Source organism: Ceratosolen solmsi, unplaced genomic scaffold (genome assembly GCF_000503995.2).
Source record: "Ceratosolen solmsi marchali unplaced genomic scaffold, CerSol_1.0 scaffold10, whole genome shotgun sequence".
Taxonomy (NCBI): Eukaryota; Metazoa; Arthropoda; class Insecta; order Hymenoptera; family Agaonidae; genus Ceratosolen; species Ceratosolen solmsi.
In genome coordinates, this window is record NW_011948412.1 from 24,341,408 (window position 1) to 24,366,171 (window position 24,764).

Here is a 24,764-nt window from a genome sequence, read left to right on the forward strand (position 1 = left end):
GTGTAGGGAGCTTGGGTGTAGAGGATGGTGATGAGGATTGGCAAGGTGGGCGGGCAATAAGGGATGATGCCCGTGTGGTGAAGCTGCGAAAGGCGAGGAAGGGTGAGCCGCGAAGGGGGAGGTCTGTAGAGTTTGGCCGTTGAGCGAGGGCGGGTGGGGGGCTGTCCCGGCAGCGGGGGCGGCGGGCATAGGCATTACTGTACTTACGTCCGAGTGGGCGGGCACCGCGTAATTACCCTGGATGGTGAAGGTTTGACCACCAGCCAGGATCAGTGGCCCACCAACTTGGGGTTTGGGGCGATAAGGGATCGTGGCACCTTTGGGAGGGGACTGAAACAGAAAACAAAAAAAACGACGATGCGCCCGATCAAAGACGAGCGTAACACATGCATGATAATGGATAATACACGATCGACATCCATTTGGCAATTGTAACTAGACAGTATGCATCCAAATGGAGGACAATGAGCTACAATGAACTGTCAGTACACACTGGATGGTTTACTTATAAATTATACCAAAAGCTCTCTTATTGTGCGTAAGCACATTTATGCATGTAAGAAAAAAAATTATTTTATCTATAATAATTATTATTTTGAATGATATTAGTATTTTCTAGCACCTACCAAAAAGTACACTCTATAATACATTGTATTATACAATTGTATACATTGTAACCCATTCTCCTTGTGTATATTTAAAAACTTAAAGTATTTTTCCATTTAAAATATAATAAGTTATTTTCAATATTTAAAAAAAAACACGATTTTCACATTTGACATAATCTGTGACCTTAAAGTACAATTTTTACTGATTTGCTTTAGAAATACTTTTTTTCCTGATGTTTTATGTGTCAAAACTACACAATACAATTTTATATTGAAGTAATTTAAATGTTTTGAAAATCATGTTTAACTTCATGCATACAAAATTCATGAATATTAAATGATGTGAACGTTTTCGGACATTTGAAAATTTTAATTAATTTAATTGTTCTAGAATTCTCAAGATTTTCTGTACTAATACCGATATCCTAATTCGGAAAAAGATAATCAAATTACACGCTCAGTTACAATATAAGATAGGTGGATAGGCAAGTCTCATCAAAGTAACTATTCAATGTACCTCTAGCATGACGCAGCATATGTGATATATGCACTGAGTGATTGCCTCGCTGGTACCAGATATGGTGACTGCACGTTCAGTCGAATTGGGTAGCATCTCCGATGCTACTTGAATGGAGGCGCCCGTAACCTCCCTGATCTCCTTGATCTTAGAGCCACCCTTTCCAATAAGAGAGCCGCATTGGGAAGCAGGTACAATGAGGCGCAGAGTGATCGGAGGCCTAGGTATACCACCGCCGCCTCCAGCGCCACCACCACCCTGGCTGTCGTGGAACTGCGAACACCATTCTTCAAACTTCTTGCATATTAAGGTGAATGCCTTAAAAATGGAGTTCGTCGGACCGGTAACCGTCACTATTCGCTCGGGGCATGAGCCGTCTGAGATGTTGATCTTAGCGCCTGACTGTAAAATAAAAATTTTCTATTAGGTATTTCTTAGATAACATGATGAATTATCGGCGATTCATGCTACATATATATTTATCATATTACAGTTTTTACTATTAAAGAGATGCAGATTGTTAAAAGTGCCATTTTGGATATCGTTTAAAGAATTCGCATACAAATGTTGACATAAAAATATTTAAATTATTAGTAAATTTGCATAGAATTAGTACAGTACAATTAGTGAAATGCTGACTTTAATACAAAAGTCACAATTCCTTTCATATATGTATCATCGTATAAGGAACCTTAATCTGTTTTTAAAGTACTCAACAATTGATATAAAATAAGTAAATAAATCGTAATGAAGTAAAAACAACAATTAATAAAAATTATTTAAAAAGATATGTTACTTTCCTATTGTAAAATTCAGCAAAAGAATGAAAATTTTTAATTCAAACCAGATAATAGGAAATTAAGATATTATGATAGAAAAACTTGTGTTATAAAATTTTATTAAAATTGCGATTTTCACTACTTTTTCAGTCTAACAAAATTAAAATTAAAAAATGTAATTGACCATACAAAACGAATCTTCTACATGAATTCATGAAATATTAAAATTTTAGAAATAAAAAGTTAAAGAAATATATGAAAAATTCAAATAAATGTAATTTATTTTCTTTAAACTTGTACTTGTTCTCAAAACGTTATGACTGTAATAGATGAAATGTCAAGTTTATCAAGTCACGTGACCAACTAACATGACTTCACTACTATCATATGCTCACACGACTTAAAGTAAAGTCTAATTTCGTGCAAATACTCCGAAACATTGTAGTCGTTTACAAACAGATATTTCTTTAAATTTTATTTAAATATTATTTTAATAATTCAAGTATTATAGAATTATTTTTAAATAATACAAATTATTAGAATTTAAAACTAATATAAAATTTGAATTAAAGTATATTTGAAGAATTAAACAAATAGCAAAATACAAATATACATATATTTCCCAGAAAAATAATACAGCTTTATGTGAAAGAATTCAACAATTACTTTAATTGAATATAATAACTTATTTACAAAATAGAAATGAAAAATTAAATAATTCATTTAGCAACATAAATAACTATAATAATGTGCTGATATTAATAATAATGCGATAATAAAGATAATAGATGAAATTCTTCTATTATAACTTTTATCAGTATAAAATGATACTGTATGATAATATCTGATGATATTTGTATTTAGAAACGTAAAGTTTCATAGCATTAAATATACAAATGAGGTTAATAAATATAACAGGTAAGGAGCGTCAATGCGTGAAATAGTTTCGCAACTCGAAAGATTAATGATATTAACAATTATCGTTATGGTTTCATATTAAATAGTATCAATTACATGATTATTTCAGTATTGTTAGAGTTAAATAAACTCGAATAGATAGATTTCGTATAGTCCAATTTATTAAAATTAACTGAATAAAAAGGTATTAAAAAATTTATATAATATTTTATAGTATTCATATATCAAAATTATTTTATTTCACAGTTTATTTGCACTCTTATATTACCTAAATATTCGTTTTCATTTTTAAATCAATAAATATTTATTAGCATATGTACATCTTAAAATGTTTAAAACTGCATCTAAATCACAGAACGCTTGTAAGGCGTTTTATTCAATTTAAAGCACTAAATTAGTATCATTATACAAAAAATAATATAAAATCGATTAATAATAATCAATTTCTTTAATGATCCTTAAAATACAAAATACAGTATTTTATCAATAGAATTTGATTACACAATAAATAAAATAAAGTCTACAAATTTAATAATATCTGAGAATAGTAAAATGTGAAAAAATTGAAAGTAGCTGCTTAATAACTATAAAATTAGATTTAGTCGAATTTTTAAGCTATTACAATTTAATAAAATATATTATTTTTCAATAAATTAATGTATAAATAACGTCGAAGTGAAATTACGTTTATGTTAAAAAAAAAAATTAAAACTTAACTTTACAAAGTAAATGCAAATAAAAATTTAATACATTTTCATTTCTACTTTTTCAATAATGTAGATTCAATGTAATGTAGGTTCAAAAATATAGATGTAATTTTGTATGTATTAATAAAATGAATTCATATTAAAATATTTTTATTAAAAATTCACTGGATTAGATATATGATCATAAACAGTTACTTAGGTTATCGAAAGATAGACAATATATATTAATTAAAATAATATTTGTAGTTTTTCGAAGATTGTACGTATGATAAGTGATTCATACAATAAAATAACTTGATTTATTAAAACATTAGGATAATAAAAAAGGTCTATTTCATTCAAATTATTCATTTATATAACACACATAGTAACGAATTATTTTTTTCAATAATTTGATTACTTGATAATATTATATCAATGTATGTTATTATTTAATAATATTTATGATGCAATATAAAGAAGAATAAGAATGAAAAATACTAATATAAAAATTATTTAATACTAGATAGCACCCCAAAATTAACTTTTTTTTCAACACGGAACATATAACATTAAATCTTAATTTTACTTTAATTTTTAATTATCACATTGATTTTTAATACTTAATATTTTTAATACTTATCACTTGTAATTTAATCTGCATTTATTTATGAACAGATGTGAAGAAATCTAATACTGTACATTGCTATTCAGCACCGGAAAATTTACTTTTAGGTATTCCATTGGTATTAAAAGGTCAAAAATTTAATAAATGAAGATCTTCGAAATACAAGTTTACTAAAAAAACAAGACAATTAAAAGTGGCTAACTTTCAATATAAAGTTCTTCAACTGGATGATACTTTCAATAAAATGTATTTCTATTAAAGCAGTTAAGGACTTTACTCAATTTTTCAGACGAATTCATTATGTAAGAATGTATAATAGTATATTACAGAAGTGCAGACGAATAAAATAAAAATTTTTTAACATTTAAGCAATGATTGTTACCTCCTCACGGAACCTCTTCACAATTTCTCCCTTCTTGCCAATAATGCTACCGACCTCCTGAAAGCAAAAAAGAAAACACATTATTTTATAATTAGTTGCTTATTTTTATATATTAGTGCTAAAGATATTCCAAATATATGTATATAAACAAATTTGAAACTTTAAAAAAAATAATGTTCAAGCTTTTACTTTTAACTAAACACCAGGGTTGCATTTTTCACAAAAATAATATTTATAATTGTTAGTGCTAAAGATATTCCAAATATATGTATATAAACAAATTTGAAACTTTAAAAAAAATAATGTTCAAGCTTTTACTTTTAACCAAACACCAGGGTTGCATTTTTCACAAAAATAATATTTATAATTGGAGCTTATATTACTATAAGCATTTGTCAAATATCTCCCCGTCCATTTTATTTTAACTCTCGTTTATTATTAAGTTTTTTTTTTTGTTATTTCTATATTTTATAATCTTCTTGTCCTTTAATAAAATATTGTAATTCGGTCTTAGCAGAAACTGATACTTTCTTTGAACATGTTCCTACGTATAAACTAAAAAGGGAAGGATATCATCAAATGAAATGATGTATGATTAAAAACAGTAAATTAAAAAAATCATGGTTTTACAATGCCAATAACAATTATAAACCAATGTAGTATTTAATTATTTTAATTATCAGTACGGAATAAATTTTAACATTTATTTTCATAGATATTGAGATAATTAACTGAAATTTAATTGAAAAGATAGAGTTTTAAAACTATGCTATTCTATTATTGCATATCGAAATGTGTAAATACATTCATCATAAAGTTATAAATTATCTAATGTTCATTTATACATTCATTTTATGCTCCTTAGGACAAAATGAAAATATGTTTATTTACAAACATTGATAATAAGAAAAATAAGAAAAGAAATAATATAATTATTTTATTACTTCATAGATTGTATATAATAGATTTATAGCTACTAAATGCAAAATGAAACATATGGCATCAATTATTGTATTAATAAATCTAAAAATATAAACATGATATTGTTAATAGAGAATTTTATGTTAGAATTTTTATCCTATTAATACAATGACATATCAAATATTCAACAGCATAGAAAAGGCTAATTCGATGTAAAGCCTTCGAATCGTACATGTGAAAGCATAAAACAGGCATATGCACGAGTTTAACGAATCATAAGCGGTTTATTGGTTCAGAACAATTTTAAGAATTGATTATATGTAATTATTTCAAAAGTTAATTCTACTGTTTTACCTATTTTGGTCTTTATTCGATTCATACTTAGTGGAATTGTACTTAGTTAAAATAAATAAATTTCTATATCAACACCTCGTTTCATTTTTAAATGCAACTTTTCTTTTCTTATTTTATCACGCACCGTTAGAACATTTCACGTTAGCTACATGTTTAAATAAAGATGCGACTCTTTTACTCCGATTTAAACAAATTAAATATTAAACATTACTCACAGCATGTACAATTATTAAATTTACGCAGTCTATTAGGAAATTTTAACGTCATATTTAGTATATAATACTTAATGCAGCATTAGATACATAGTATTATAAATAAATTTGTAACTACTATCAGAGTACTACCACTATATTGACATGCCAAAAAAACTCTTGAATATTTTTGCATTATTTATAAGGTTATTTTAATTTTGTTATAAATGTTTTATCATTTACTAATGTGCTGTGTTTTGATGTTCCTATATCATTAATTTGCTTTACTAAATATTATAATAATATAATAATTTGTTTGATTAAATGTTATAATAATATGTATTATTTATTCTAGAATTTTGCACTCCCCTTATTTTCAAAAAAGGATTGGTCAGTTTTAATGAATTCAATATTATTGCTCTGTATTTAAAATTTAGAAGAAGCGATTTATAAAATATAGATGTTGGCATATTCAGCACATAAAATAATTCTGTGAGTCGGTAAATAGTTGGAATTGGACATTATGTAAAAGTTTTGATTAATCATTATGTAAATTTGATTCATTTTTAATTTTTTTTTATTTTACTTTTCATTAAAATAATAAACAGAAATTGGATAGGTTAATGGACCAATTTAATCTAATAAAATTATCGACTTCAAAATTAAAATAAAATATCAAAATTAAAACAACATATAGTATTTCAAATAATACAAGATTATTTACAAAATTTTTACTATAAAATATAACTGATTAAACAACAATCGATACAGGAATTAAAAATTGAACAATCTTTGAAAATATATACATTCATATAAATTGAAGTATCCGTAGAGAAATACATTCTTAATATGATAATATGATAATGAAACGTAAAAATAGATGCTATTTTTCTATAAATCCAAAATACAAAATATGTTGTTAATAGACATATAAAAGTGAAATTATTAGTGTTTAATCAGATTGAACTATCAATATATTGTTATAACATAAGATAATTTTTAAAATTGAATAGATGATGTTTCGCCGTGTAATATTTAAAATCGTTAAAAGATGCAATACTTAAGAATAAATCTATTATGCATCCATTGATATTGTATTATTAAGATCGTGCAATAAACGTTCATGGTGTATAAAGCTATGAACACTGCAATTTTCTAATAAAGTTATTATGGGAGAAAATTATTATTTCCATATCGTAGCAATCTATATCAGGGAGACTGGCAATGCATCACAGCGACATTATACATCCAGTGATCCTATCCCATTATCAGTTACCGATCGTGTCGGAAACTAGTCGAAAAGAAAATCCGACATTGCTTCGGTGCTGTCAATAAAACAAGCCAACACATCACACACAAAAGGGGTAAATAAAAATACATGGTATAAAAAAGATTGTAGCGACGCAGCTAATAATAGCTGAGTTCAGCTTGGTCATGTTAGTTCAGCGCCGGCGCAGCAAAATCGCCAAGTTTCTCCGCAACTAAATGTTGGCGCTGACACGAGCACCCCCCTCCCCCACCCGCAGAGACCTAGGCGAGAGGTATGCGAGTCGCGGCTAAACTTAGTTTCGAGCTAGGCCGACTCACTTAGCTATCGCGATCTTCGACCCCCTTATGCGAGCTTGTCTTCCTTATGCTCTGTCTGGATGTTTGGATATTCAATTAAATTGACAACTGAATTCGTGGTGACCATGTACATCTAAAAATTCACACCCTGATCTTTGAAGCAGCTATTAACTGTTTCCCGTGGCAATAGGTTCAGATGCAATTTCTGACTTGTCAAAAGAGTTAAGATACTTTATTAATGTATACTTTATCTCAACTACGATTTCGTTTCTTAAAACTCTAAATTAATGAATGGTCAACATAAATTTTTTCTTAATATTCATTTGCTCGTGAGTAAATATTAATATTATATACCACAATAATTTGTAAACATAATGATTATTTTGTTATTGAGTTTTAAGTCAAAAGTTGGTGCGAGAGTTATTTAACATTTTTGTAACAAATATACTTTTATTTAGTACAAAATTTAAGAGCTTCGTATTTATATGAAAATATACATGTCAACAAGACTCACGATTATAGGCGTATGTATATAGATGGAATTTCTGATCTTATTGCTCTAATGTATATCTTTAAATTGAAGTTATTTATATAACTTTGATGGAATATCTACAAATGGAACAATAAAGATGATCTTCAAAATGCATGATATATATAGTATATAACCTAGTTTTACGTAATGTTTTGAAAAGTGGAAACAATCAAAATAATGTGACCTCCGAACTTTTTTCATTTAAGCAACAAGATTAGGTAATTTTCTTATTAAATATTAACTTCTATGAGATACAAACACTTATAATATTAGAATCTTCAAGAATACCAGGTCAGACGAAAACATATTATTTAATTATAAGAGATTACTTAATAAAAAGATATATATTTCATCATTACAAACAATTTTCAATCTGAATTCCTGAAATCTGGAAAAATTAGCAACTCAATTGTTATGAGGCATTGCTTATTGGAATAAAGCACTGGAACTCAATTTGTTTAACTCCTTAAATAAAGAAAAAGCAAAGTGCAGTTAACACGATCTTTGGGTTGCGGGTCAAGCACCATGTCAACGGCGTCGTCGTCTAAGCCGGCAGTATGACGACACTAGCGCCACCAACACTGAACAATTATATGCCCGAGAGTGAATCACGCAACTCCTACGCATCTCCGAAGTTGTAATTGCTCAGTAAGCTTCTTTTTATATTCGACAAAAAGCGGAAAAAGCAGATCGTTGAACCTTTTAAATGTCGACTAGAACTGAGCTCCACTTCTCCACTCACCAGCAAAAGATCCATTGCCGAGACACCATTTTACGTGTAAGTATGATACTAAAGGTAGCCTTTGTTTTACAGTATTGATATAATTACCAGTAATCAAATGGATATTTTCGATACTAAGAAGACATTTTATTAAGTAGATAATTATAGATTGCTAAAGTATAGCTGTAAAATAAATCACATTAACTAATAATGAAGCTTAGTAGTAACTTTACAACCGTAGATACTATTTATTTCTTCCTTCAAAATTAAAACTATTTAAACATGTACGATAGAAAATATTTATTTTCTTTAAATTACAATTTGCATGTTACATAATGCATGAACACATGCATACATGTACGTACATGTGTATGTGAAACAAATTACATTTAATGCATGTGCATGATTAAGAGAGAGAGAGAGAGTGGCACAAGGCATCACCACCTACTAAATGTGTATGTGTATGTGTGTCTATATGAATCTATATATATATATATATATATATATATATATATATATATATATCTATATGTTGTGTTAAGAAAATATTTATCAATCTCTGGCGTTGAAATCATAATCATCAATTTCTGAATATTTTCATTCATAACTACAATTATACCATGTTTTACCATATGAATTATACCATAAGTTATTTGTCCAATAGGTACAAATTCTATATAAATTTCTTTAAAATAAAATATTAAATATTTTTAAATGTACATTATTAAATAAAATAATATTTAATATTCATTCGCTAAATCATACAAAATTACATACTTTAATTAAGATAATTACTAAGTAAAATCATTTAATAATCGTAATTTCTACCATCTAATCCTATAATATTATGTAATTTTCACAGTGGTCAACAGATCACAGCAGTTAAATATGCACTGGATGTACACATACGTAATTGTTGATCCAATATAATTAAGCAACCGGTCATCGAATGAAAGCGATAGGAAAGGAAACTTACCGTTCGCATATAGTCGCTAATGTATAACGTTGAGCTACTAAAACGTCACATAAGAAACGAATAGAGAACGAGAAAAAATGACATATAAGCTGTAGCGTGGGGCATTAGACAGGGATCGAGTGGGCGACAGAAGTTAACAGGCGAACTTATACTGGCTAGCAGCCAATAATCTAGTTTATATCCACTTCTGGCTGGCTTCGAAAATTTAAGTCAAATATAATATCGCACGGTGGTCATATGCACTACTTCCCGCTATAAAAATCGTACAGTAACAAGGTGGGGACAGAAAGAACCCCATAGGTGGGATAACTCTAATGCACAGGAGGGGATCGTGTTTGCGCGCATGTGCGTTTACGCATCTAAGTTTACGGACATATCTTGCGAGTGATGGGGACATTGACATTGAAATGGTAGCGTGCCTACGGACGCGTCGAAGGCGCGATGTCAAGACTGCCGGCGTGGGTGTCGTACGTCCCTTATCGAGGCTTGCCAGAACTTCATACAATTTCTGATTTTTGTCTCTTAAACATTTAATATGGCATTGTATTTGTTATAAACGAGTTACTGATTTTTATCTTATTAATTTTTTAAACATCCTCTCGATACTCCTGTTTAAATGATAATTTACAAACTTGTATATAATTATTTTAATACATTACGTATATCGTGAAAAAACGCTATAAATACAAGCGCATATGACATGTCCCATTATTAATTTTTGTGTATCATAGTTTTATACGTACTTGGCCGTAATAATTTAGGCAGTCAATATTTCAAATACGTCATCTTTCAAATTAGAGTTTATTAAATGACTTTAACGCGTTATTTATTATTCTCTAATGCTGAATTAATATCTTTAAATTTTTCAAAAGAATTTTGCGAAAATTTTATCAAAATATTATAATCCGCATTTTCAGTTATAAATTTCACTTCAAATCCTATTCAAAGTAGAAGTATTAGACGCAGCATACAAATTAAATGAATACTATCACTATTTTCAACTAGAAAGTAGTATTATTGGATATAACCACTATACATGACAATCCTAGCTATTATAGCAACTAATTAATGCAAACTAACAGGTTTTCTATATAAATACCGAGAAATAAGAGACCAAAAGCACTATCACACTAAATTGTTCATCCAGAAGAAAAATGTATCATTACCTTTAAAATATTTTTCAAAACTACCTAACAAATAAATGATCTGATCTTATACTTTGTCCAGAATGTATCTCGCTCTACTTTTGCCGTATAATGTTTCGCGTACAAATTTATAATCGTTAAATTCAGATATGAGCGAATTGTTATATATTCGAGTAAATGATTTACGAATGCCAAAAGCCTGTTATTAAGTGTGCCACAGTCCTTGCTTGATTTGGTATTCAAATTAAAGCCGTGCTACTCCTTATGCCTATATTTCACGATGTCATCTTGGTGCTTGTTCGACAGAATTATTTCCAACAAAAACGGGTCGAAGGTACTGGACTGAAGCCAGATTGAGATATCGATCATCATACGTAAACAATGTTCTATTCTCGTTTTCAATAATCCTCCTCTTTACCCTTATCCGAGAATAGAATAAATGCACTTTCAGATTACGCCTGTATGAATGTGTATGTAAACTGCGTTTGAAAGTCTATCACGAGTGACTTATTTTCTATCGTATACATGCTCTAAGCATTTATCTTTCTGCATCCAGCATCTATATACTTCAAATCATTCGTATTTTGCTAACGAATGAATTAAAAGAAAATTCAGGATATAAATTATAGTGTTCAAGAAAAAATATAATTTTATAATAAAATAGCACCTTGTATGATAAATATCATCAATGAGATTATAGGTTTGTATGCAGAAGACATACATTGTAATTCATTCTAAAAGTATTATTTACTTATATTATTTAAATTTACATCGTTAAACAGTATTATTATTAATTTTGATATTCCAAAATAATTATCTCATATTTAAATAATTTTTATTAGAATTAATACTCGTAAATAAATATCGAATATTATCAAACATATTCTGTTTAAAAATAATATATACGAAGAGTTGATTTATATAAATTTTGAGAATTATTTTCTAATTATACAGATAAAAAACTGAAAATTTAAAACAACAATTTAGTTTAATTATTGAATTTAATGTTTTCTTATAATAAAGCATTCGATATCGAACATGAAATATGTCAGTGCAGTGTTTTAATGCTATAATATACTATTTTATATATCATATTTTTCATAAATTTATGTCACTATTTAAATTAAAAAAATATTAAAGTTAATACATTAAAAGTAATAAGAAAATATCATATACATATATAAAAATAATATACAAATATAGGAAAAACAGGAAAAACATCGGAAACTACTGACGAATAAAGAATGCCATTGTATCTAATTTAATCAGATATAATAATTTAATATCATATATTGTAATAATTACAGACAATTATATTTACAAAATAAAAACAGGGAGAAAGAGAATAACAATAATGGAGTGGAAAAATGCAGTCAGATAAGGAAAGAACTTGAATTACTATAATAAATTTGTTATGCATGCTGAATGATCAAACTGGACATAATCTAATAACAAAATCAAATATATATTAACAAATTAATGTACGTGATAAGAAGATACAAATGTTAGAAATATTTATCAGTCTTAAGATTAAGTAGAATTTAGTAGAAACGCGTACATATTGCATTATTTATATCAAATAAAATTATTAATTAAAATATTTCTTTTCTATGTTTTTTTATAAGAAACTATAAAAGGCTATAAAAACCACATTAAGTTATATAATAATAAAAAATAAAAATTAAAATAAAAAATTTCTTAAAAACAAATCTTGAAATTTTACAGATATATTTTTTAGACATACGCTCTATAAACAATACTAGGAGTAGAAAATGCTAGTGAGGAACTAATTAATTACATTATGAACATGTAATGTTTCAGGTTAGTTTTCAATAGAATTATTAAAATATAAATTAATTAAAATTAAAAAATAAATATTATATTCATTTTATTATTACATTCGAATAAAATTAATATTTAAAACATACATTTTTTAATGAAAATTCCATACAAATACGTCACAGCTTAGTTATGCTGATTCATATAAATATTGATAAATTACTTCAGAAAAAATTTGCGAATCTCAAGTAAAAATATGTTGGTCCTAAGTAACTTGTATGAGATCAAAATTCAATATGGTATTGGGAAGAAAGGAACCGCAGCCTGTATACACTGTAGAGAGCTGAAAAAGGTCTGAGGGAATAAAGAAAAGAAGATGAGAAAGCAAGATTGAGAAGCTCTTGATGAAGAATGATTGAGTTGTTTTACTGAGTAAAGGGAGGGGGTGTGATAAGAACATCGTTCAAATATGCAAAAATGTGCAATGTTTTTTTACGCGCAAGTAAAACTCCCTAGTTCGTAGTGTTCGCCGATCCAATTTTGTACTTTTAATCATCTCTTGCATATATGAGAGGATAAAAACACTAAATAAAAGAGGAGGGATTGAAGAAACTGAATGAAAGAAAGATAATTTTAAATTTACTTTTATAAAATACTATTTGAAATAATTTTACGCGTATTAATTAATACTTTACACTATTATAATAAGCATGTTTTCTCTTTTTTATATTTGTATATATGAATTAATAGACATTCACTTTATATGTAATATTGCTATGAATTCGTATAATGCATATAATTCATAAATTTATAAAATATTTAGTAAAATATTCAAAAAATTTAAAAAGTGAAAGATTCAAATTATTTAATTTCTAAAATCTCTTATCAAGTGACATATATTAAATTATTTGAGATGAAATAAGCCATACTATTAAATATGTCTGATTTGATAATAAAATATAATAAATACTTTATATTTTTCACTTATAAATGTCATTATAATTTTGATACAAAATAACAATATTAAGTATTACTAAAATTTGATTAATACAAAATGTATTTCAGCGTTAGAAATGTAATTTTACAAATATAATTCGAATTACTAAAAAATAAATGATGCCATCCCAAAAGAACTTAAACGGTTAAAAATAATTTTTAACTCTTACAATGCATTATGTATGTATACCTATATACGCACTTAATAAAGCTACTTTAAAGCAACTAGTTAAGTCAGTGCTGAATTTTTTTAACACATAATATATATTCTTTCCTTACTGTACTCTAAATAATTATATTTTTTCTCTCAGGGATATTTCCCATATTATTTAATTATCGTTACTAAGAACTGTCTAGATTGTAGTTTATATATTTTAGTTAAAATATAAGAAAAATTCAATTAGGTATCTGATAAATTCATGGCATAACTACCAGTGCTCTGGAAAATTAACTTGCCCTCTCATTAGAAAAATTTGATGTACAATGACTTCAAAAGCAGACAATAGTTAGCACTAAATATAAGCTCGCAACTGATCACACAAAGCCAAAAACGAAAATAACATATTCAGCTAATATAAGAAAATAAGAGACGTATATTGATGATGCAACCTACAGTAATATTGCTAGTATACAGGAGAAGGAAATGATAAACTGTATGAATGTATGTGTATATATATATATATATATATATATATATATACATAGCTATAAATTATAATAATGTATTCCATAGAATGAATATTATGACATATTGTTAATATTTCTAATATTACAAATTTTAATTGCATTAAATAAAGTAAAGAAATTAAAGAATCTTAAAAATTTGTTTATATAATAACTAGAGTTATGTTTCATTATGGCGAAAAGTGACACGCTAAACATTGTGTCACAGTTTTTTTAATAAAGTATTATTCATTAATATTACATTAACCACTACTCAAGTAGCAGCTTTTTCTTGCAAATCAAAATTTATTTTTCATCAGGACAAAAAAAAACTTAAAATAAAATGATGTTTATTGTTGATTTTTAAACTTTATACTTTACTAGAATAAGAATTAAATTAATTCAATGGTTCATTTTTTGTTGGCTAACAGATTTCGATGCATGCAATTATATATCATGCAATAATATAAGATTATTCAATATCAATAATTCTAATAATAAACAATGCCGAAAACTATATTCACCATTTTATAGTAATGAGTATTTTGTTAATATTATTAGTACCGTAATAGTGTGAATTGCTTAATTTATTTAAAAAGTAAGCTACCAGTGCTCAGGTCTCAAATAATTGCTTAAAACTCACAACTGCATTATTAGATCTGTATATATAAATATCTATTTTATTAAAGAAGAAATTTAAGAACATTCAAATAGTCAAAAAATAAATTTTTAACGTTTCTCTATGATTGATAATTATATACAATATTTATTATTTGTATAAGTTTCCTAAATGCGGACATATGATTGTTAAATTAATAACACAATAGCACATAATTTAATACAGTTTTATCATCTAATATGCTAATACAATATAATGTATTTTTAAATAAACATTGAACGTAAAGAATTAAATTAAAGAAACATGAACTAGATTTCATTTAATCAGCAGTTAATTCATATTATTTAAATATTAAATGTTAATAAATTTTTATTTTTATTTTTATTTTTAGTAAATTACGAAATACAACGAATCTTGTTATTCAAACGTTATGTCGTTGTCCCTCCACCTTATTAAATTAGCTTACTTTCTATACACCATAGCTCAGAAAAATTTTAATAACTGTGCTACGTAAACTTCACGAATAATTGTATACGCTCGTTACACGTATAAGCCATGCATTTGCATGGACACGAATGTAATCGTCAAGCTCGTAAATGGTATGACGCGAGTCATGACGTTTAACGTTCATCTTGCCCAAACACCCAATGAATTTTTCGTTTGAATAATATTCGTTCTTATTTCTGATGAATCGCAAAAACGTTCATCGATATCAGTGCATTGCATGCCAAATTGATGATGGACATTGTGAATTAAAAACGATTTCGCTTGTTGATAACGCAAATAATAGTGTTGATGCCTTTTATTCGAATTTATAACGTAATGTAGACACTTTATTCAACCTGCCTAAGACTTCGGTATCGTTTCAAGAACAATGGAACGATTTTTAATGAAGCATCCGTATAAGTAAAAACAAGAATAATATTTAATCGTTCAATCATAGCGAAAATTACATAAATACGAGTATTTATACAACGTCCTTGAATATATTTATTTTACAGCGTTTTATTATAACTCCGAATAAAGGATTGTAATATTGTATCTTGATTAAAACTTGGCTATAGTTATATTATCCATACTTTTCAAATTAGCAGCATTAAAAACTTCTGTACGCTATTTTATAGCATTAATCTTATTTTATTATAAAAATTATCATAAAATATTTTGCCGAAAATTTCAATCGCTAACATCATCTTCATGGTTAAGCATGAAAGATAAATTACACTGTTTCATGTATACAGATTAACTTTATATACAGAAACATTTTGTTTCTCAAAACATTTTAAATCCATCGCTTTTCGACACTATACTTACATTTAATATCACAAATGCACTTAAGATGCGTGTTTTCTAACATTGCGTATAATTATGGTTAAAGCATAAATCTCCTTCTAAAATTGTAAAACTTCTACATAAACATACAAAATTCTTTCTAATTTTTAAAATTATCCTAAATATATAATTGAAGCCTAAAAGGCATAACTTAATTAAAATTAATTTTTACATTTACCAAACATTGGCACTATCACCAAGTAGTTTTCGTCTTCGGCCTAATTATTTTACGTGATCCATTTCCATATATCAAACTGCATCCATTATCCGAAGTCAATTACTCGAAGGCACTAGTTTTCTAGATTTCTAAAAGTACCAGCATAGCCTCTGCATATTTATAAAGCATTAATAACATCCAGTGCCCGTTCTTTCGCGGTAAAAAAAGCTCGCTCAAATCGCATAAGAGTGCGTTATGCTTTGGCTTGAAACTCGCGCCAGTATATTTATCGACATGTTGCGGGCTTTAAATTTAAACCCGTAATACACTTACGACCCGAATGTGAATTCGCACGGAAGATTTGCTTGCGCTCCGATTACTTCAGCGAAAAAGAAAAAAAATCGAGTCGCCGTCTAAACGATACCTTCACTCATATTTTTCCCCTGACACCCCTTTATTGCTCAAAGGACGTGTCTTCCTCTTATTCTTACGCTTGAGCCTTGCTTAGCCCTTCTCGTAACATCACATGGAGTAAGTACCACAACAAGAATATTAGATAAAAGAAAAAAAATCACGAAAATTAATAATAACTCCTAGTAAGTCATCTTGACATTTATTACTTACATTTAGACTATATATAACAGAGATATTAATTGAAAGAATAAAACAAATATTTAATACTCAAAGATATGTCTCAATTAATGGTATCTGAGAAGAAAAAAACGATTATATTTACTTCTTATTAAGATTTTAAATTACAACGCGATTATATAATCCACCTTAAACGGTAATATATCAATTTTTAAGCAAACAGATTAAATAAAAAATGAATTCAAGAATATTAAAATAATGATTAAAGTTACTAAATGAAAATAGAGTGTATAAAATAAAACAATTAAATGAAGTTCAAGCTCTATTTTATAGAGATATATATTAGATAGAGGTATACAAGATTGCACGTTTCATGAAATTATTAAATTTTTAATTTGGATCTAAAAGCAATGAGGAATTTAAATAGCAAAAACGGTTTCTGATTGAGGTGCGAAGGCAATAATAATATTCGTGTCACGTGATTTAGAGAAATAGAATACGTCTGCCTAGTACGCGCAGGCTATAACATTTAAAAAAATTAATTTTTCTTTAATGTATTTTTACTTAGTAATGAAATATCTATACTAAATGTGTATTAATCTTATACAATTGAATTAATCCAAATTTATGAAAACCACTCGTCATTGAGTATGCGATGCTTATATACAGTAGTATACAATAACTTAATCCATAATAAGTATTTTAAAAATTTGGAAAACATAGATTAAATTGTAATAAATAAAAATATTTTGTTTCTTTTTTAAATAGCAGTAGGAATTTATCTTATTTAAAATGTTAATAATTATATTACTTCTGTATTTCATTGATATTAGTTGTTAAATATCGACTAAGTACTAACAAAATACCAGTTTTTTTTAATTTTATGCAATAAAACACTATCAATTTTGTTTTTGTCATAAGTATTTTCCAGAATATGAAAAATTCATAAATTTTAATATGCCTATAATACATTCTTATAAGACTAACCATTTAAAATTGAACTTATTTTGGTAAAACAAATTATTAATTTTAAAAAATTAAAGAAAATTCAATTAATTAAGTAATGGAGATACTAATTATCTAGCAACGTACATTTTTAGGAATCCTTAAACCGATAGATTATAAACTGATATATTTATATATCAATGTAAAAAAATATAACGTTTAAAGGTTGCAAAATAAATATTTCAAATATATTGCATACATTGTAAAGAATTATGAAGTTTGTCTAACTGCTAAAATATTATTAAAATATTATTAAAATACAACTAACATTTAATGTTTACACCCTTCTATTCTTGATTATTTCTATCAATTTCTTTTCGTTATAATATTTTTAGGTTAAAAACCAAACATAAATACGTCTGTTTTTGGTAGCATGTAAACAAATTAGAATTAGCTATAAAAAGAGCTTTTTATTAAATTGGAAACAGTAGCACTTTAATTAAGAAATAAACTTTTTGTTTTAAGAGAATTATTTCAAGATTCATTATTTAAAATACAAAATTAATTTATCATTTAAATATATAACAAATATAAATTGATTTTAAAACGGAATTTCTTAACGAAGATTGTTTATACAAATTAATCTATTAGCATAAATCATCCAAAATATTTTTAATATATTATTTCAAACATATAAAATGAGGTATACATATAAAAACACTAAATTTTATCACTTTGTTCTAATTCACATTAATTCTAAAATATTTCGAATAAATTTGTTTCTTTTTTATTTTAGAAACAATATGAATTTTATTATTCAGCTAATTAAAATCACACTAGTGAATAGTTAATTATATATGCTCATTTTTCATAATTGATGAATTGATTTACAAAATAATTTACAAGATAAGAATTAAAAATCAATATTGTCACACAATTGTATGTACAACTGTAAATTATTCCAGTTTTACAGTACGATGTATTTAGAGTTTCAATTAAAAATTATTTATTCTATATTGTGACGTTGGGCACAGTACAGACGGAAGATTGTTACTATTCATTCAGAAGCATTAGCGTTATCTTGAATAACAAAAATGGAATAACGATAAAACGATAAATTAGTCATCAATAGTATATCATTTATAATTTTTAAGCTTAATTCTAATTTTATTATTGTTAATTAGTTTATGTGAATATGCCTGCTCTCTATGAATAATTGATTATACTTTATAAGTAATATCATAAATTACTAATTTTATTTTAAGTAAACGTAGCATACATCGATTGCAACTTGTAATTCTTCTAAAACAAACTGTTGCGCTATCATAGCAAAAATAATAAGTTGCTTCAATTGCAAGTGCAATTTCAATCAAAGTGATTCTCTTAACATATTGTCCAGTTTCATGCACTTTCGTTTTACACTGACACAAACATACGAGTTATGATCTACGTAACAATTATTTTTGACAGTCAAAATTTTTTATTTACATTACATGACAAGACAATTAATCCTTAATACTACGCAACTCTCAAATTAAAAGATAAAATTGAGTTTAGATTTACAAAAATTTTTACTGGAAAATATCTGATAATATACTCAAAAACTTCCTATTCGTTAAAAAATACCTAATATGCGAATGATTATACTCTTCAATATATTCGTTTTCTTGTGCATGTTATTAAACGAAATTTAGTTTGATAAAAAAGTTTCAGAAAACATAAAACTCTAATTACCAATATTCTTTTAAAAAGAATTATAGAGCAAATTTTCAATTAATCTCAGATTAAATACAAAATTAAGTTTGATTAAAAAGCTAAAAATTAAAGTGGGCGGATAACGATGTTACTAGTGAGAGATTTTACTTCGAGATTTAACCAAATTAAATATTGACAACAAATTTTAAATTGAAAATAATGGAGAAATTTTATTTGATTCTACGTGAAAACATTAGACAGGACATAAAGTTATAAATCAGTGCTTCAAATTTCTACGCGACTATTAAATGCTAAAATGAAAACAAACATTAATCAGCAACAGTACCGGGCCTTTTTTACCATCTTCGTCAGATATTAAAGTATCCCTTTTTCAAAATCTTATAAAATTAAAAGTAACAGACATACCTTGCCCTGCATGATGAGACGAATAGTCAGGGTAACCGACGGGTCGTCATTAAGCACGGGTTTGATGTCCATGCCGTCCATTGTCAAAACCTACTTTTTCAGCTCGGGGCTCACGAATTAATATCTCACAATTGTTGACGTCACTTGATGCACGTGGGGAGGCGGGACCAAGGAGGCGAAACAGGACACTGGTCAGATGTGCGAAGTTGGCCCAGGAATTTGGATGGGAAGATTCCTGATTAGTTGACTTCCTAGTACTGCTTTTTATGTCTGCCGAGAAAGTAAACTGTTCACACTGAAACAGATAAACATCGCATATTATGATTTAAAATTACACTTTTTTCACTTAGAATTAACATTTAATCGTAAAGTTTTAAGCGCCTGTACGATTCAAACACTATCTTCTTTTTATCAAAAATATGAATTCTTTGATTCAACAAAATTAATATATTCATAATTCAGTGTTAACAGTTTGTATTTCATGAGTTTAAAATAATAATTAGTTATTCGTCTCTATAAATAGATACTAATTTATTTTATCAAATCAATCACATTATCCAATAAAAATTAAAGGTTGATTAATATAAAATCTTTATTTATCTTTTAATTGATTATATTTTGTATATGGAAATTATTGCATAAACACATTCACACGTGGAATTGGATATTTATAAAAAAATCAAAATAACTATTAATAAAAGAATGTTAAAAAAAATATTGTAAGTAAAATTTTGGATTTTTCATAGTTATCAGTTTTGAAAAATAGCACGCATCAATAAATTTACGTTTTATTTCTGTAATTTTTAAAGAGTTATTAATTGTTACTTTTGCAATTACATTTAAAATAGAAAGACTTAATTTGCATATTTACAATAATATTAAAAATACGTGTATTATATATATATATATATATATATATATATATATATATTCTTTATAGATAGACAATAAAAGTAACCAAAACAGTAATCCATGTATTGATAAAACAAATAATTAAAAAAAGGTAAGTTTAAAAATGGTCTCGATTTAATTAAGCGTTAAGTCCAATAAAATCTACTACAAACGACAAAAACGTGTAGAAAGAGAGAATTAAAAAAAGATGAAATTGATAAAGCAAACACCTGTAATAGAAATACACTGATAAGTCTATCTAAACTACTTTTATTAAATTTTCAAAGTCTGAAAACGAAACCGCAATGCGAAAGATATTTATGAGTGTATTGAACAAGAAATGATAATGTTACTCTTGTTTTATTCTTACCAAACATGCAATACTATACTGATAATTATTATGTATTTATTAACTTAATTAGATAATTATCTAAGATGAAATTATATTATTTAAAACATCGAGTTGAGTGTAAGAAAATAGAGCATTCAACTTTAAAATTTAGGACTGAATTGTCTTTTAAATCAGAGAAATTTTCTATACGAAATAAATAAATTATGTACATCACATACAAATATTATAAGCTTCCATGTTCCACTTTTTAAAACTACATTTAAATCGAAAATTTATTGCATTAAACGACATCATAATTCAATGAATCCTTTTATAAATTTTTATAAATTTTGGTATTAAAATAATTTAAAAAAAAAACAAAATAAGAAACTGGAGATGAGATAATAGAATTATTTAAACATTCTTATCGACTTTTTCATTGTCTAAAATACATAAAAAAAATTCTATATTGAAATTTTTAAATTGTAAAATAAATTATAACAATCACTTAATTCATTAAAGTGCTAAAAATCTGAAAATATAAATAAATACAATATTGACCCAAATGGCAGACATTTTCTATTGCTGTACCTATGCTACCAAAGTAGCATTACTCATACTGATGCGTCCTAGCTAAAAAGTACTGTTTAATCCTATGATCATTTATTCTATTTTTGTAATTATTAATATTTTTCTACTAAACTTTTATTAATTACATAATCGAAAAAAGTGAGTAAAATATTGCAAAAATTTTATTATCATTCTTATTATTATAAATTTTGTTTATAATTTTAAGAAACTTTTTTATCCATTAAAATCTAGACATTTCCGATGATCGAACTATATGTTATGTTATTATAAAACTATAGCCATTGTATTTAATTATAAATTATTATATTATAAAATTCAACTTAAAAAAAAAAATTTTTTTTTAAACTAATAAAATTTATAAACGTTTCAGTGTATAAAAATCAAAAATCATTTGGGTAGAAGTTAATTTCAAACTAAATTATTGAACGTAAACAGATAGCCGAAATCAAACTATCAAAATTCAATTCATTTTGTATTTTATCGCTTTTTTACCAAATTTTATAAAAGTAATGTCAAAACAAATTTTGACATAAGATTTAATCATAATACAGTATTAAATTTAAATCATAATTAAGTAAACCTCTTTATTTAGTTATTCTTTTAAATTTAATTCTTAACTTATATTTCAATATGAATAAATGTATTCTGTCGATATAAACTATGTATATGAATAAATGTACTGAATGTAGTTTTAATCCTATTTAAAATAACAATTATAACATTGTTATTTTAATATAAAGAATAAATAAATTTAAATCTTATCAAAATTGATAATAATGATGTTATATTTCAATTTCAAAATTTTAAAGAAATGCGAATGGAACGCAAAAACATCATGACAATATACAATTGATTAACTTTATTATATCAGTAGTTGAACACGTAATATAAGAAAAGAATATAAGCCATATAAAAAAATTAACGAAGTTAATAAATTATATCATAAAGCTGTATTTATCTAAGTGAATCTGATGAATGCAATAGGAAAAAATGAAATAGAAAATTATTTCAGTCTCATCCTATTACCGATTTGTGCGCGAGAAGAAACGGCATCATTTTATTTTTTGCTAAACGAATTTATTGCAAAACAAAATATACTAAGAGCATAGAAAATTGGAAAATTTTTTATGAATGTTCATTAGTTGCTACTTTGATTTTATACGGCTGTCTGTTAGCATGATATCCTTTTCTCTTTAAGACATGGACTTTTGCGATTTTTCAAAATATGAAACTTCTAAACAAGTAACTCCATTTCAATTTGCAATTCTGTTTTTATGTCATATATAATATAGATAGCGTTGATTTCACAACTTTGCTAATATGCAATGTACAGTGTTTAATAAAGTTTGCAGTTACTAAAATCTTGTAAATACTAGCTTTTCATTCTTAATAATACAAACAAAATGAATAACAATGATAAAGATTAATTCAAGTACTTTCTCAAATCCTATTACTATACTAAGTGCCAATAAGAAGAATATAAATCAGGTATTTTAATTAATTTTAAAATTATCTTAATTATTCTAAATTACAATTTTTTCATTTGGCAAATACGATAACCTGAGAATTATAAATTTCATTGAACAATAAAATAACAATAAACTTAAAAGTATTCGAACAGTGTACTATTTACCATTATTTCGACAAGAGCCCAAACAATTAAGTATACAAAATTCGAAACTTCATATCATAACGATTATTATCAATTATTTAGTTATTAGATGCAAACATTACATAAATATAAAAAATAAAAATCGAAATTTTAAGCAAACCAGTTTATCAATCAGCTTCAACGTAATCAATGAGAAAGCACGGTCCTGAATGTTTTGAACGTAGAATCATAGTCTTTTTTAATCATCCACAAATGTGTCTTCCTAGACTGCTTTTCTCACGATTACACATTACGAGTTACGTCTGTTTTTGCCTGCGGGAGTCGAGCGTTTGTTCAACATCTGGTAAAGTCACAAGGCGACAAAAACCAAGTCAGCAATGATTCTTACATAACTGACTGTTAGGCATGAGGGTGAAAAACTCGCATTTCTTCATTTTTCGTTTTTCATTCATTCGAAATAAACGTCAAAAATGTTTTAAATAGAAAAATAAAGAATGAGACAATTTCATCTGTAAAGCTTCTTCTGGCTAGCATCGTGAATATAGTGGCATTCTTGCGAAGTTTTAATATTCGTTTTCTTCTTTGAAATGTAACATTAATAACGTAATATAATAATTTCAAAAAATTTTATTGACAATAATACAGCAAAAATTCAGTTTTAAAATCAGACAAAAACTTGAGTTATGTCAAAAAATGTTTTCCCTCTTACTACTTGTAGTATTAAAATTTATCTTAATATAGTGATATCAAAAAAAGTTCAAAAAACAAGTTTCTAATACCTTATAAAATATATTTGAATGTAATATTACAAGTATTAAGATACAACCGAATAAATATATCCTGATGTGAAATAAGCTTTATATAATCTATAATATAAAACCACTTATTATTACTTAATGACTTATTATCACATTAATTATTTCATGTAATTTGGGATAAAATATCAATTTACTAAAATAAAACAACTTGTTTCTTTAATGCAAATTGTACTTATCTAAATACTGATTAAGATTTGACAATATTCTGCCCTTGATAATCTTTTCGTTTTCTTATATTTTTAGCAATATAATTAATTACTTTACATTCGCAAAGTTAGAAAAATAGCATGTCGATTTATTTAACATTGCTGAATTGATAAGAAGATTAGCTAATAAATAAGTCCAACGAAAATAAAATTTTTATCAATATTATTCGACATAATTCTAAATATTG

At 26.3% G+C, this 24,764-nt stretch overlaps 1 protein-coding gene across 2 annotated transcripts in view; it reads right to left on the minus strand.

Annotated features, from left to right (window-relative positions):
- The window catches only part of mub (poly(rC)-binding protein mub), a 50,075-nt gene that overhangs the window by 20,390 nt on the left and 4,921 nt on the right, over positions 1–24,764 (minus strand). For both annotated transcript variants that reach the window (XM_011500488.1, XM_011500478.1), the window contains exons 2-5: positions 20,128–20,422; positions 4,519–4,575; positions 1,126–1,527; positions 208–330 (exon numbers count right to left, since the gene is read on the minus strand). In XM_011500488.1, coding sequence (XP_011498790.1) covers positions 208–330; positions 1,126–1,527; positions 4,519–4,575; positions 20,128–20,208 — 663 coding nt within the window. In that variant the 5' untranslated portion in view covers positions 20,209–20,422. The remainder of the gene's footprint in view (positions 1–207; positions 331–1,125; positions 1,528–4,518; positions 4,576–20,127; positions 20,423–24,764) is intronic.